At 38.4% G+C, this 16,388-nt stretch overlaps 1 protein-coding gene across 1 annotated transcript in view; it reads left to right on the forward strand.

Moving 5' to 3' along the window:
• brinp2 (bone morphogenetic protein/retinoic acid inducible neural-specific 2) overlaps nt 1-16,388 on the forward strand; it is a 146,943-nt gene that overhangs the window by 96,223 nt on the left and 34,332 nt on the right. Inside the window, exon 6 of the mRNA XM_056239485.1 lies at nt 11,889-12,125. Coding sequence (XP_056095460.1) covers nt 11,889-12,125 — 237 coding nt within the window. The remainder of the gene's footprint in view (nt 1-11,888; nt 12,126-16,388) is intronic.

Raw genomic sequence — 16,388 nt, forward strand, 5'->3', positions numbered from 1 at the left:
CTAATTGGTGCATTTACACACCAGTCAAACTTTCTGTGGGCAGTTCTTGGTCCAAATAAGTTGTAAAGAGGACCAAGTCAAAAGTCTGGCAAGAGTGGACCCCGTTAGAGGAGCACATGACTTGTACTTATACAGTCTCCATGCTTTCTAAAAGCAAGGAAAGGGTTATCAGAAGACAGGCATTTAGAATTGTATTAATTCAACTCACACTCTCGTGACAGCAGGGTCACCACAAGTCAGAGGTGGTCGGAGGAGCAGAAAAAAAGAAAAAGAAAAAAGTAACAGGACTGAAAAGAGCAAAAAGGAAGGTTTTAAGCCTCTAGCCGTTGCTAATTATACACGTGGCCTGCGTCAATTTCCACTGCCTTCTTGACATTGACATTTAAATTGTCAACCTACTTAATACTGCCATCTCCTGAAGCAAGTTCCCTGCTGCCCAGATTCGTGTAACTACTTTAATTAGCTAGCCATAGGGTTCAGCACCAAAGCTTATCTTTTGCTGAGTAAAGACTTGGGAAAGAAAAGTGTAGGATGCGGGGTGCAGTTGTAGCTAGAAGAGTTTGTAACTTTCTGCATTCTTTCATTCACTTTTTTGGGGCTTCCCAGGATATTTTCAATCAAAGTGCCGTGTCCTTTCAGAGAGAAGAATTTAGACCCCTTCACATTAGGACATCAAGCCGTCAATTCCATAGAGGACGGAAATAATCCACAGGAAAAATTCACGTTCCTCTCGTTCTTTTTAAAAAGGCTGAGACTCTGGAGGAGGGGGCACAAGAGCAGCTATTTAGCTGTCTCCGGTATGAAAGCCATCCAAGTCAGTCTCTTTTGTGAGGCTCCCCACACTGTTGGCTCTCTACCCAGCAGAAGCCAAAGCTTAAGACGAAGACTGCATCTAATTATGTCTCTTGTTTTTCCACAATCCGACGGATAAATACTGAGGAACACATCATAAATATTCACACTTGGAAGGGAATTTAAAAAGGCTGAATATGAAGGCAAAATGCATTGATTCTTTCTTTAAGGATGTCAGACCTGGTAAAGCTGTGAAGAGCGTTTTCTCACATAATATAATTAGCAGGTGTTCAGCACCCACAGCTGGGCTGTGAAATCTGAATCTTTCACTTACGTGGTGGAAGAGCTGGTGGATTAATGTATTCAGCACTGAATGCTTTCATAAGTAATTCATAGGTGAGTATTGATGAGAAGGCCTTTGGAGATCAAATCTATCAAAATTAACAGAGGTGTTCTGCTCTCCAAAATGTTATTAACAATCAAAATTAACTAACTGGCCCCCCCCCCCCTTTTTTTGTGCAAATAAATTAATATCTTTATTCAGCAAAGATGCATGAAATTGTTTAAAAGTGACAGTAAAGACTTTTCAATTGTAAAAAAAAAATATATATATATACTGTATATAGAATTTTTTTAATTATTATTATTATTTTTTATAAATGCTGTTCTTTTGAACTTTCTATTCATAAAAACAATCCTGAAGAAATTGATCATGGTTTCCACAAAAATATTAAGTGGCACAACTGGTTTCATCATTAACGATAAATGGGAAAAAAACAAAACGTTTTTTATGTGCACTAAATCAGCTTATTAGAATGATTTCTGAAGGATCATGTGAAACTGAAGACTGGAGTAATTGCTGCCATCACAGGAATAAATTTCATTTAAAAATATATTCAACTGGAAAATTTTAATAATATTTCACAATGCTATTGTTTTTTTACTATAGTTTTGTATCAAATAAACGCAGCCACAATGAGCATAAGAGACTCCTTTTAAAAGCACTGACACTTTTTAATGCACCCATACTTTTGAACGGTAGCGTTACATTATATAATAAGATAAATCAGAGGTCGCGTTAACCGAAAATGTTCCGTCATTGACCGAATATTTTTTAGCACTAACAGAAAAATCTGACAGCCGTCCATCATTTTGACACAAAGTCAAGTCAAGTCATCCTCATTTATATAGCGCTTTTAACAATGTAGATTGTTTCAAAGCAGCTTTACAGAGATAAACTTAATATAATTTAAGGTAACAGAGATTGGTTTGGTTTTATAGCGGTTCCTGAATAATGTTATTTTCCAGCTAGTTAGGTTTGATTGATTCACTTCCGTTTGAAATGATCATTTGTTATTAAATTAGGGGCTGCTAAGATGACACCGTTCTCTCTAAACAGACTTTAAACGCGAACCTGTGATAAATGCTGATGGCCTTCACATGCGCATTAAGCATTGATTCTATAGTTATGTACGTTTGAATATGTGCGCAGGTTTGTAATTCCCTACAAACCATGCCTAAACAAACTACTTGTCTTGCCTATAAGTTTTGATACAGAATTTTTTTTTATTCTATAACTTCGGGGTTGGTACGTGAACCCTAATTTCCACAACGCTTTATCTGTATAGTGGAATAGGGATCCTCCATAGGGAGAGGTAGTTGGCACTTCAGCACTGCGTTGTCATCGGGTCCAGGCGAAGGTCCTTCGTCAGATCTGGAAACGGCCTGGATCCGACAGGCTGCGGGAAAACCTCGGGATAAACAAAGACACTAAAATTAGCCTAGATGCCATTCTTCTTATGATGTAACGAGTACATCAGGATTTAAGGGAAGTGTTCCCAGTTCCGGCTGACCTATGCAGCCTAACATTGAATTATAAAAGTCGATAATGTATTAAATGAATGCAAGGTCAAAGAGATGTGTTTTTATAGCTTTGTGTTTTTATAGCTTTGAACTGACAGAGTGTGTCTGCTTCCCGGACAATGGTAGGAAGACTGTTCCAAAGTTTTGGTGCTAAATAGGAAAATGATCTTCCGCCTGCAGTCGATTTTGATATTCTAGGTATTATCAACTGGCCGGAACTTTGAGATCGCAATAGACGTGACGGACTATAGTGCGTTAAGAGCTCGCCCAAGTACTGCGGAGCTAAACCATTTAGTGCTTTGTAAGTAATCAGCAATATTTTGAAATTTATACGATGTTTAATAGGCAGCCAATGCAGTGTTGATAGTTGGTTCTGGTAAGATACACCGAGGGTGATCTGATTGTAACTTGTAGGCCTAACTGTAATTCTCACTCCTGTCCACTTGGTAGCGAGTGCGCTCTTGCTGACTGTCAAGAATGGCTTTTCTGAGTTACGTGACATTATTTACAAGCTGTTTTACAGTCTATGTTTTATTGATGTCTTTCTGCGTGTGAGAGCGATTACATGAGAGACCCCAGCTGGCATTCGACTGACATTAAACGTTTAAATGTGGTTGAAATAATGTCAGTTTATGAAAAAACATTAATTCAACGTTAAAACAACGTTGAACACCAAATAGTTGAAGTTGTGTTGTTGACTCACTACGGATTCAACATAGAAATATCAAACAATTTGTAGTTGTAGGCCTACGTCAAATCAACATTATTTTTACAACCATGACTTTTAAACATTTTGTTGAAATATATCAGTAGAAAAATAACGTTGTTCCAAAAATCCAATTTGCAATCTGATTTGCAAAATCTAAACAAAATTCAACGGTTATCCAACACTGGCACCTGACGTTGATTCAACAGTGACTCGACGTTAAAATGCCAGCTGGGACATGATATGGATTTCAGTAAGTTGGACTGTATCTTTCAAAGTATTTTCTGATATTATTCATGTTTATTTCGTTCTGTAACTTAGTAAAGAGGGAGGGTCGCGTCCAGTTCACTCGCACTTCGCTTGAACTGAGGCGCTAGTGATCTCTCGCGCCACATTAAAGAGCGCCAAAACTGCATTTATTGTTTGAATTTTGTGATAAAAATTGACAGAATTTGAAAGCTGATACTTTTTTCATATCAACAAAAGTAACAAAGCACAAAGCTTATTGCGCTTGGACAAATTTTCATGATAAAACCTGAAAAGTGACCCACATCTCTGTTCAACTTTCTCTTCATAAATAAATGAATGCACAATCTAGTCTATATGCTTGTCCTGTTAGTTCGTGAATAAAAATGAAAATGTGAACAAAAACAGAGCCTATTAAATGGCTCATCATCATTAAAATATAAAAATTAAAATGACGATCAATAATAGATTATGACAGAATTTTTACGACCCTGACACTGCTGAAGTCTAACGCGACTTCTGAGATATAATTATTTTAGAAAGGGGGAAAAAGCAGAATGCAAAATACAGATGCATGACTGGTAAAAAAAAATAAGAAGCTATATTTCCTCAATTCACCTGCAATTGGCAAGTGTGGCAAACAATTAATTTTGGACCCTGTTTACAATTGTACCATCTTGTTACCGCTTGTTCCCAAATCGCTCAAGAAAATCAATAATTAGTTTCCCGGGCAAATGTCAATTCTTCCATTGCCTGCTATCAAAATATCTAATCGGGCAGGATAATTCCGCAATAGCCGCATTGATTCCCTGTCTGCAGCGTGCCTGCAGTTCATGACAAAGGTTTACGGCCGAATGACCTTGCCACAGAGATTGTTGGTCTTTATTCATCCCATTACCCCATTACTGCGCTGACATAGCAGACCTCTCCGTCCCAAATAGGACTCCCATCACTGATGCTGTTAGCAGTCAGGCTGCCAGTCTCTCTGACCCACTTTACATGCTCTCTGTTTCCCAACTCAGCCTTCACTGTATTGCTGAGCAAATTCAAGGCTGTGAAACAATAGTAACATGTCTACATTGCAGTGGTATTTTGACTGGGGCGGCAGAAGCTTTGAAAATATTATTTAAAATAATAGACAGAAAAAAAAAGCCAGTGTAAGTGATAATGCCATGTGAATATCATGTTCACAACCAGTTTAGACATCTGGTTCACCACTTCAAGTCAGGTTTTAATTACAAATCCACTTGAAATTACACTGCAGCTTGAACTTTGAAATGATGATCTGTGAGTGAGTCTGATATTAGCAAACACTCAGATCGCTTAAATTAAAGATGCACCTCCGTGGACCTGTGATCTGTTGACTAATGGTCCAAAAATGAGGCTACTATTAATAAAAGACAAACAACAGTTTATTATATATACTATATATATATATATATATATATATATATATATATTAGGGGTGTAACGGTTCACAAAATTCACGGTTCGGTTCGATACGATACACTTGTGTCACGGTTCGGTTCGGTACGGTTCGGTACGTTTTCGATACAGCAAAAAGAAAGAAATGCCAGAGAAATGTCCTTGATTTAATTTGTTTAAATTATATTTTTATTGAAACTAACATCATAAAGTATGATATTTTTTTTTACTTTGAGCAATGATGGAGCTATACTTGACTTTTCTTAGGATCATATAAAACAAAACAGCTCCTTGGACAAAATGAAATGTTATATTGTAGTAGTTATAAACAAATGTTTATTTTAGTTCAGATTAACATTTGAGGGCAGCAATTGTATTCATAATGTCAAAATAAAACCGACGTAATGTTACTTGAAAGCATTATAGCCTAGGCTACTATTCCTGCCAAACATCCATGGTTACAGTTAGTGTACAGTAAATCCATGGTGAATGTTGCTGATCTGTGGACACTGGATAGTTCATTCATGCCACAATGTTTCTTTTTGGTTTCCACGTCAGCGCTGTTTGATCCGTTAATAACGGAGAAATGTGACTGTTTAACTAGATCTTGCAGCGATGTTATTACTTCAATAGCTAATTCAAATGCTTTCTTTACTGGATGTCTCAGCGCTGTGTAGTAACAGTGCTGCTTGATTAAGATCGGCTCGCGCTGCATTGGTCCAAACTGATAAACAGTCCGTCAACCACATAATAACGAGTAGCTCAGTTTCGTTCCGCTTACATTATTACATTTGCCATTTTTGATGTTGGGCAATGTTGTGGTCGCGCTAGCATCTCGAGTGCGCTTGCCACGCGCAACGCGCCTACATTTGAAATAACGAAATTTTGGTCAGCAGGAAAAATAGTCCAACGAACCGTTCGGTTTGAAAATGCGTACCGAAAGCCTCGTACCGAACGGTTCAATACGAATACGTGTATCGTTACACCCCTAATATATATATATATATATAAATATATAAGTTAATTTAAAAAGTAGGAAGAAATCACTTTAAAGTGTCCTCAGTGATACTGTAACTTCTCACAGCTTTCTCCAAAAACAGTACCAAAACAAAATAAACAATACACAAAAAGAACTTTACGTAAAGACTAAACTGTACAGTTCACAGAAACGTAAAGACGAAAAAACAAAAAAAATACACTCACTGTTAAAGTTTTGTGGCTGAAACTGTTTCAAATAATCAAATAATTAAGAAACAAATACACTTTATATGTAAGAGAGAGCCTAATATGCAAACACTCACAAAAAGAAAAACATCAAAACAAACTAGACCAACCTAAAGGGCTGAGGTTCCCCATGGGAGTGATCACCAGAACTAGTTATCCAAAAGCACACTTCCAAACACACCACCGTGGATTCAGATCACAACCAAACACTTCAAAAAATGTCACACGGCAAACGTTGAAGAAGCACCACCTCAACAAAAGATCTTTCACCCGTGGGACATCAGCTCCTGAAAGAAAATCAAAGATAGATAAATAAAACAAATTAAATTAAAACACAGTTTAATATCACAATTTAGTCACGAAACATAAAACAGTGATGGGTAAATCATATAAATAAATCACAATAAAGAATATACTTATATTCAAAACTACAGAAGCCCTGAACCGCAATGTAAAAAAAAAAAAAAAATCTGTCAAAAAAAATTCTGAAAAAAAACCGTAGCATTTCGAGATTAAAGTCGAATCATTTCGAGATTAAAGTCGAAACATTTCGAGATTAAAGTCGAAACATTTCGAGAATAAAGTCGAAACATTTCGAGAATAAAGTCGAAACATTTCGAGAATAAAGTCGAAACATTTCGAGAATAAAGTCGAAACATTACGACAATACAGTCTTCCATAGAAGTGTGTGCATTCATAACAGTGCGCGTCCACTGGTTCGAGCGCGTGTGTGTGTGTGTGTGTGTAAAGAAATGCACTTGTGAAGTCTAACTGCCATGGATCAACACAAAATAGTAGCTTTTTACTTTTATCTGGGCTTTCAACAAAATTCTACACAGGTGCTAATCTACCAACAATAATTGCCATGGCGTTGCCTATAGACGAGCGCACAGACTCCGCCGGAGTAGGTATCACAATGGTCCAAACTTTATGTGGCAGTGTTTTTGAAGTGTTTTCGTGCTCGTCTAGGCAACACTATCTGGGTCGAGAACACAACAGTAACCGTTCTGTCTCCCTCTTCACCGTAAATACGTTCTGGATACATTTTAAGTGCATCATTCTGTATCCAATCATTTGGCCGGATCCCGTGATTTCCTCAGATTTAATAACCACTGGGGGTTGAGGAGAGTTTCTCTGATATGATTGTAAAGCGCTTTGAGTGTAGGCCTAGTAGACATATGAAAGCGCTATATAAATGCCTCATTCATTCATTCATTCATTCATTCATTCATTCATTCATTCATTCATTCATTCATTCATTCATTCATTCATTCATTCATCCATCCATCCATCCATCCATCCATCCATCCATCCATCCATCCATCCATCCATCCATCCATCCATCCATCCATCCATCCATCCATCCATCCATCCATCCATCCATCCATCCATCCATCCATCCATCCATCCATCCATCCATCCATCCATCCATCCATCCATCCATCCATCCATCCATCCATCCATCCATCCATCCATCCATACATACATACATACATACATACATACATACATACATACATACATACATACATACATACATACATACATACATACATACATAAAGCTGGATATCTCCATCCAGTCTGAAAAGTGTTTTCCGGGTTGGTTTTCCTATGGGCTAAAGTCTATTCCGGCGCAGTATATTTTATAACGTCCTATAATGGTAGCCTAATGCTGGTAGATTGGCACCTGTTGAATTTCCTTTTGTTGAAACAAAACACACACACAAACACACACACACACACACACACACACACACATAGTGTGAAACACTCGCTATGCAGCATTATGAATGCCTGTGTGTGCGGCAATGTGAAACAATGGCAAGCACACACGCAACTTCTACGGAAGACTGTATTCTCGTACTCTCGAAATATTTCGACTTTAATCTCGAAATGTTTCGACTTTAATCTCGAAATGTTTCGACTTTAATCTCGAAATGTTTCGACTTTAATCTCGAAATGCTAGGTTTATTTATTTATTTTTTTACAGATTTTTTTTTTTGTACAGATTTGTTATTTATTTTTTACGTTGCGGTTCAGGGCTTCCGTACAAAACAGTAGGAAAAACAAAAAACAACAATTCAAACACCAAAGGAGAAAGGGCTCGCATGAAGCCACCACATAGTTTGTGCTCCAGCACCAGTTATCACGAGCGAGCCTCGAAATGATAATAGAAAATAAACAAATGAAACCAGCCACCAGAAACGTCTAGGTCAGCGATTTTCAATAGGCGCGACACGCGAACAAAAAATAACTCTGTATCAGAGAATGTCTGTATGCAGCTCTATTAACATCACAGGACTTAAATTATTCCGGCAACGCATGCGATACATTTTTGTATATGATCACGCTCTTATTCACGCAAATACTTTTAAACCATCCATTCGCGACAAGACAAAAGAGAACGCGCTGTCAGTGAATGTCCTCCTGCTCCTGACACACACACACGCACGCATGACGCACAGAAAGACGCGCTCCCGTATCGAGTTCTCTTTCGCGCTTGAACGAACAATAACCCACACCACGCATGTATGCCAAAATGTCCGTTTTGTCGAGTAGCCTATCCTCACAAGAATAGTCTTAAATGAGTTAAATAAAATCTTAAATAGAAGTAAAGAGTAGTGAGAGAATGAGATGCGGCAGATCTTAAAGTGACAGAAGCCACTCATTCTCTCTGTCCGTAAAGTTAACCAAAGAACAAAGAGAACAGAGAAAAGTAGCCTACTCACAGCTAAAGAACGCTTGTAGCTTTTATAAGGTTTAATCTATATTTCATTTATAATTTATGCAGAGCGGACTGTTTTATAACCTTTCAATTTCTGTATATTTCATACCTGTTAGACAGGAAAGGTACAGGTAAATATTACATTTATTATGGGTTTAAGTGAGGATTGTTTTAAGGTAACTTAAATTAAAAGTTGTTATATGTTTTGAAGCCTAATAAATGTTTAAAATTTTGGGGAAAATCATTTTCATGGAGACATCAGTGGCTATATTAATATCAGTGATACTGGCCTTCATTCATAAAAAGATGCCATAAAAAAAATTCAGACTCAGGACTTTAGCCCCTGATATCGGTAATTGTGCGTGCGTGTATTAGCTTTAAAATGCATTGTTTCCTTGTCCCAAGTCAACAAAAGTCAGCATTAAGGGAGGATGACCCATCAAAAAACTTAGGAAATATGATCCTGAGTACTGGTCGGGGTCCGAGGCTGCACCTCTGCCGCAGTGTGTGGTCTGCAAGGAGGTGCTAGCAAATGATGAGACAATGCAAACTTCAGCGTCACATTGAAACTAAGCTCACAAATTTAGTGAACAAGCCAGTTGAGATTTTTTGAGAGGAAGCGTGATGATTTGCAGTCACAAAAAAAGCATAATACAGTTGTTTGGCACTATTAACATGAAGGCGACAGAAACATCTTATTGTGTCGCAAAGGCAGGCAAACTCCATGCATCGGCAAAACATTACTCATTGCATTACACATGTTAAGCATGTTTTGTTGACTTGTGGTTAGGCCTACTGATGTTCAGTGATTTTAAAAGTATAGCCTCAATTAGGCCTGCATTAAGTTGGAAATGATGTGCTGTTGCAAAGAATAGTTTATGAATGCACTTTTTAAAAAGTTGTGGGAATAAAATGTCTTCAAATACAATATTAAAAAATATTTACATTTTATCAGTTTTTCTTGAAACTCATCATTGCCTGGAACACACAAAATATGGCATTTACTGCAGAGGCGTGTGTGGGTTAGGGCAGGTGGGCGGGATTTTGGGGAAGGGGGGGATTGGCTGTCCTAACCTACTGTTAGGGGAGGCTCACATTCACCCAATTTGAAAACCCCTGGTCTAGGTTACGACTGTAACCTCTCGTCCCTGAGAACAGGGAACGAGACACTGCGTCGATTGACGCTATGGGGAACGCCTTAACAGAGGTAACAGTAGTAACCTAGAAGTTCCCTTTCGAAAGGGAACTCGCACTGCGTCGATTGACGCTTTGGGGAACGATATAGCAACACCACCATGCTAAGGGGAGTGCATGCCATTTGGCAGTGACAACTGTCAGAACCAGCAAGTTCAAATGAAATGCCAGAACCACTCACCCTCAGGTTACACTGGGCTGTCAGTGACAGCATTCCCTATGGTCAAAGCCCAAGCTCTCTGCTTCACAGGAAAACCTCCATAAACCTAGTTTAATGAGAGGCCAACCTGGGCCTGCTCAAGGGCTAAGGACCACAGCTTCAAATTAGAAGGGGTCCCTTCTAGGGAATGTGGCTAGGGAACCCGAGGGAACCCCAGCCAGTCTCTATTCGGGGGAACGTACCGCCCGAAATGCCACTAGGAAGGCCTGACCTGGTGTCACTTACATTGGACACTTCAGTCTGGCCAACTTCCTGTCTGTCCGGAGACAGAGCCTCTGGACACTTGCCTATAAGTAGGGCATCCAACCCGAAGGACTGCGAAGCTGGCAGTGAACCACTCGGCCCGGATCTCAGAGACGGGGTATCCTGGAGAGCATGACTCAGCATAGTGCTTACAACCCTTGCTAGCGAGGGGAGTTTCTCTGGTCGATCCACTGATCTACCCAGTGCTTATGTTTCAAAGCACTAAGGAGGCCTGCGAAGGCCTAAGGACTGATCTAACTGGGAGGCTTCACGGGATGCCTACGACCGTCTGACCAGACTCAGGAGGCTGGGTACTAGTAGTGACCCTCAGTGAGGGGAGCACATGGCCTGCCTGGTAGGCAAAAAAAATGAGCCTTACGAAAAATGTGTTTGTTTTTTCGGGGGGCTGCAGAACCGCTCAGCCTACTGAAAACCCTAAAAGAGCTCAAGGGGGCGATGTACTCAGAAATGTTTACCTTGGATATTATATAATTTGCATGCATACAAAATTTGTTGAAAAAGCCAAAACATTTTCAAGATGTTTCCAACTCTAACTTTGAACCAATTCTGTAGAATGGCCCATATAGCCTATTTGAACAGGATTTGTTTCCAGGTAAGACTATAAAAATGTGCTTTTGACTTTCATTTATATTTGGATTATGTATATATATATATATATATATATATATATATATATATGTATATGTATATATATGTATATATATAGTTGCTTGTTGATGGTGTAAGGTCAAGTGAAAAATATCAACTGGAAAATGTACACATTTACCATGCAAGAAGGGCACTTTTCCTCATCATTTCAGAGGTCCACCTCATGCCTCTGTATTATTGTATTGTTCTAAATGGAGATTTAAAAAAGAAAACATTACTTTGAGAGTTAAGTAGGTTGAGAGATAGATGGGGTGAGGAGAAAGGAGAAGATAGCCAGAGGACAGATGATGGGTGGGTTCATAGTGGTGTCATATGACTCAGGGATTGATTTTTTTTTGTGTGTGTGTGTGTGTGTCCATATGGGAATGCCAGACCTAGTGGTGATTTGAGATGTTGGCCAAATGTATAAGACTATAACAAATCCAAACACCATTCTGAACTTGTTTACCAACCTAGCAGCAGAAAAACGGTGTTGTGTAACTTACAAAATCTTTTATCTGGACTTGGAATCAAATTTCAGTTTAGTTTTGAGTCTAACATGACAGTAAACCGATATTTCTCACTTTCCCCCATTCACAGGTTTGCAGGATGTGCTTCCTGAGTTTCTGCGGAATCGTTTTGTGGAGGCGGCGCTCAGTTACGTGGCGTGTAATTCAGAGGGCGAGCTACTGTGCCGCAACAATGACTGCTGGTGCCGCTGCTCCGCAAAGTTCCCTGATTGTAACTGCCCCTTTGCAGACATCAAAGCTATGGAGGAGAGTCTGCGAAAGAGCAAAGAGTCCTGGGTCAACCTCAACAATGACTTTATGGAGTCAGGTAGGTTAATCTGATGGCCATGGAAGTGTTAAAATCTCTTGTATAATCTCTGGGGTTACAACACCTTTTCACACTCACTTCGTGTCTTCACTGGATTAAATCGGAGAGTGGAACTTCTCAGGTTTAAAATGACAGGTAAATATCATTGGTATATCTCAATCTTGACAGATGATTGATATACTGTCATATTCCCTCAGCAACTCTTTCTCACAAGGTTTCTGAGTTCACCGCAGTGTAAACAGATGCACTTTGCACATATATACTATGAAAAGAACATCAGAACTGAAAAGTCTACCGCTGCGCCACAGCTCCAGCAAAGTATCTTTTAATTACACTTACATTGATAATGCATAGGGTAATACAGTATGTGCAGTGGCGTAATGGTTAAGGATCTGTGCTTCAAACACAAGGGCTGGAGGTACAATCCCAGGTGTCCAAGGAAATGGGAGAGTTAATGAGAAAACAATCCTGCCCTGTTACCATTGTGTCCATAGGCAAAGCACTTAACCCTAAGCTGCACCTGGGGGATTGTCTCTGCAATTAGTGTACTGTATGCCGCTTTGGATGAAAAGCATCTGCTAAATGTTAACAACAACCCCTCTAGACTGAATATATTAAAAAGTCAGTGTTAATAAATTCAATATCAGACAAGCAATCGATGGGTACAATTAAAGAACAACAACTGCTGCTCCAATATATATATATATATATATATATATATATATATATATTGAAATTAATAGTCAGCAAGGATATATTAAATTGATCGAAAGTGTCAGTAAATAAATGCTGTTCTTTTTAACCTTTTTTATTCATCATGTATTCACGTATACTATATAATGCAAGGGTGTAGAGTTACATTCAAGCTATTTAAGGCATGAAGAAATTTTATTTTTATTTTTTTAAATATGTCATTTTGGTGATCAAAGATGAGTTTTAACGGATAAAATGATCGACTACATGGGGGACTTTAAAATAACTGTGTGGTGTATTTTACTTGAAAGACTCGTGGGTGTTATTGGTCCATTTGTTTCTGAAAACCCTGAAAAAGCCTGCAAGGGCCTACAAGTCAATAATGAACTGTGGACTACTTTGATAAATGGGACCCATGTTTGGGTTTAATTCAGAGTTCTTTAAAGTTCACTGACTATGATACATTTGCACCTTGGAGTAGAAACCTAAACCGACAAGAGGGAGGGTTTGTCTGTTTTATTGCTCTGGTTGCGAGAAGGCCGGACTGATAAAATCTTGGGTTTGAATAGTGTGAGAGAGAGAGGGAGAGGAAACCCAAAGTAAAGCAAGCCGAAGAGAGAGAAGCATAGAAAGATGGCACCTCAGGTTTTTCTCCTAGCTGAGTGTTTCCACATTCAAAGAATGATTCAATCAGAGAGATAAACCCTAGCTGGCTCTAAAAGCTTCTCCTGCTCAGTGATGGAGCATTAATGAAAGCAGCTCAAATCCCTTTAACTGTGGCGCTGCACTCATAAGAACGCATATCTCCTTTCAGCAGGTGAAGTGCTAGGCTTGGGGAAAGGGCTCTTTGGCCATAGCATAGCTAAAGCGTAAGGGTTTTATTTATCCAGACTCACAGAAACCTGTCACTATTGTCAGGAGACCAAATAGGAGAGTGAGAACATTCATTCAGATTTAGAATGGGAAACTGATTTGTCATGCAGGATTCTGATAAACAATATAAAACATATTGGGAGGGGGAAACTTCACCCAAACAAAAGCAAATGACAGTTTAACTTAAGTCAGGCACCATGAAATCAGGTTTGCATAGTGGCTCCAAAAAAAGTATTGTATGAATTGTATGTACATGTAGGAATTGCAGTACACTCAATATCAAACATCAAACCAAGTGGAAAAACAAATCGAAAGAACAAAAGAAAAAAAAAACTTTGGTCTTATAGCCTTCTCTACACTGCATCTTAAAAAGGACAGATATACACTATCCCACCCACACACCAATACTCTCTGTTTGTATTGGTGTGTGGGTGGGATTGTGTATATCTGTCCTTTTTGGACTTGGGATGTGAAATTATCTTCCCTCACAATCTGAACCTCAGTGCACTTCAGTCAACTTTGTTCGAAAGCACCACGCGTTGACCATTTCTTAGCCGATATCTCTTATTGGATGGCTTTCTAAACCACAAAATTATTGTAGCACCCCCACGCTTGGCCCGAGGTCTGTTTGTTTACATTCATTTACATCTACTGCAAACTGTAGACCTACTATCATTACTATTAATAAAACTACGTATCAAAGTATATAAGACTTCCACTTCAATATAACATCACTGTTGAAAGATAAAAACATTCCAGCAACAGCTGTATATTAATTTGTGTCAGGCATACGTTTACATCACATGCTAAATGCTAACATGCTAAATCAAAACAGGACTTAATAAATGTAATAAAGAAGCACATACCTGTTTAATCATGCAAGCTTCAGTTAATCTGTCACGTCAAGTATTCCAGGAGGGCTTGAAATACAGATGCATATTTTGATAAACATTGATGGATTGTCATGTTTATGTAACATACATTAGATAAATAATCATCAATTTTTGCTCTATTACATTAAATTAAGCTGACCTGATGAGCATTTAGAGTGAAAACCACTGATCTATAAACATGGTAGGAACACTCATACTGTATATTATGCACGCGTTACATTCATATGCACAGTTAGAGGCCGCTTTCAAAGGTTTCACCCAAAGATGAAAATTCTGTCATTATTTACTCACCCTCAACCCAAATCTGTATGAATTTCTTTCTTCTGCTGAACACAAAACATATTTTGAAGAATGTCGGTAACCAAACAGTGGATCAATTCACGCGGTTTTTCAGTGAATTGACTTCCTTTTTTTTTTTTTTTTACTATGGAAAATTAACATAATATGGAACATAATGAATGGAATAATTAACATCATGTATCAATGGGTCAATGGGATCCATCAACTATTTAGTTGCCCATATTCTTCAAAACATCTTCTTTTGTGTTCAGCATGAAACAAGTTTTGGTAGTTTTTCTTCCCAGTTGTGATGTATATTTCTGAGTGAAACGGCTTCTCGAACAAGAAATTTCTCATTTTCTTTATGATTTAAATTGTTCTGACTCTTAAAGTGTCTACTTTCAAAAAGGCTAGTATTATGTAAAAAGTAGGCTAATAAGCATTCACAAAAGCATTTTAGTTGGAGCAAATAATTAACAGTTCCATGTTTACAACAGTAAATTCAGTATTTAAAAGTCAAGGGGTCTGGCAGTGTAAAACTACTGTGTCCCTCATCCTTCAGTTCATAGCTTGATTAGCTGAACGGTTCCATTATGTTAATTAAAAAATGTTTCGAAGTTACATGGTGTTATTTGATGCATGTTACCACCAACTATCAACCTGGCAACATGTTTATCCTCATCAGAGTCTGCCAATGGAAATTTTCACTGGGGTTTTGTCCATTTATGGGCTCAATTAGTTGCTAAAGCTCCCAGAGCCTGTACTTAGATAAGGCGAGTTTGAATGTGACAGATAGCAATAAACAACAAATGAAAGTCTTTTTTCAGTGAATTGATTTTTTTTTTTTTTTTGGTTCAATAAATGGCACCCATTTACTAACCAGAGGTTGTATAAAGAGGATTACACTCAGGGCACATATTCTGATATATCCTTCTATCTCACAAAGAGTTCCCTCTCGACATTTAAAAAGGCTTCCTACATTTCTTAATGGACAACTTTGGCAAATAGAATTCCTTACTTTAGAGAGAGCTAAAATATGATTCAAACTGTTTGATTACTGTATGTATTACATGTCAAATGTAGCACACAGTAGCCCTCTTAATAAAAACATTTCCCTTTTGGCATTTGATTAACTTAATGCAGGTTGTAAATGGGCTTCACCATGCTTCTCATTACCTCATAAACTGAGTAAATCAGAGGTAGATTAGCTTGGCACGGGTAGTGGATGCTGTTTTTAAGATTAAAGAATGGCGTATCCTGAGTTCTGTAGCATGTGCAAGATTTTACTAGTCCATTCACTTCGGGGTTAAATCAGCTAGCAGAACGAATGGATTCGCCCAGCAACAGCGCTGTGAGTCTAAGAAGGGATTATACAAAACTGTACTGTCATAAACATGATACTTCTCCCCACCAAATCCCACAAGTGCTTCGCTTTCGCTAAAGAAGCCACAGCGTAGGTCGACCTATTGCATATTCGCAAATGCCAAAAATGCCAGTTTCTTATTTAATATTTGCATGTTGCTTA

The sequence above is a fragment of the Rhinichthys klamathensis genome, unplaced genomic scaffold (genome assembly GCF_029890125.1).
Source record: "Rhinichthys klamathensis goyatoka isolate OS25496 unplaced genomic scaffold, OSU_Roscu_1.1 h1tg000566l_1, whole genome shotgun sequence".
Classification (NCBI taxonomy): domain Eukaryota; kingdom Metazoa; phylum Chordata; class Actinopteri; order Cypriniformes; family Leuciscidae; genus Rhinichthys; species Rhinichthys klamathensis.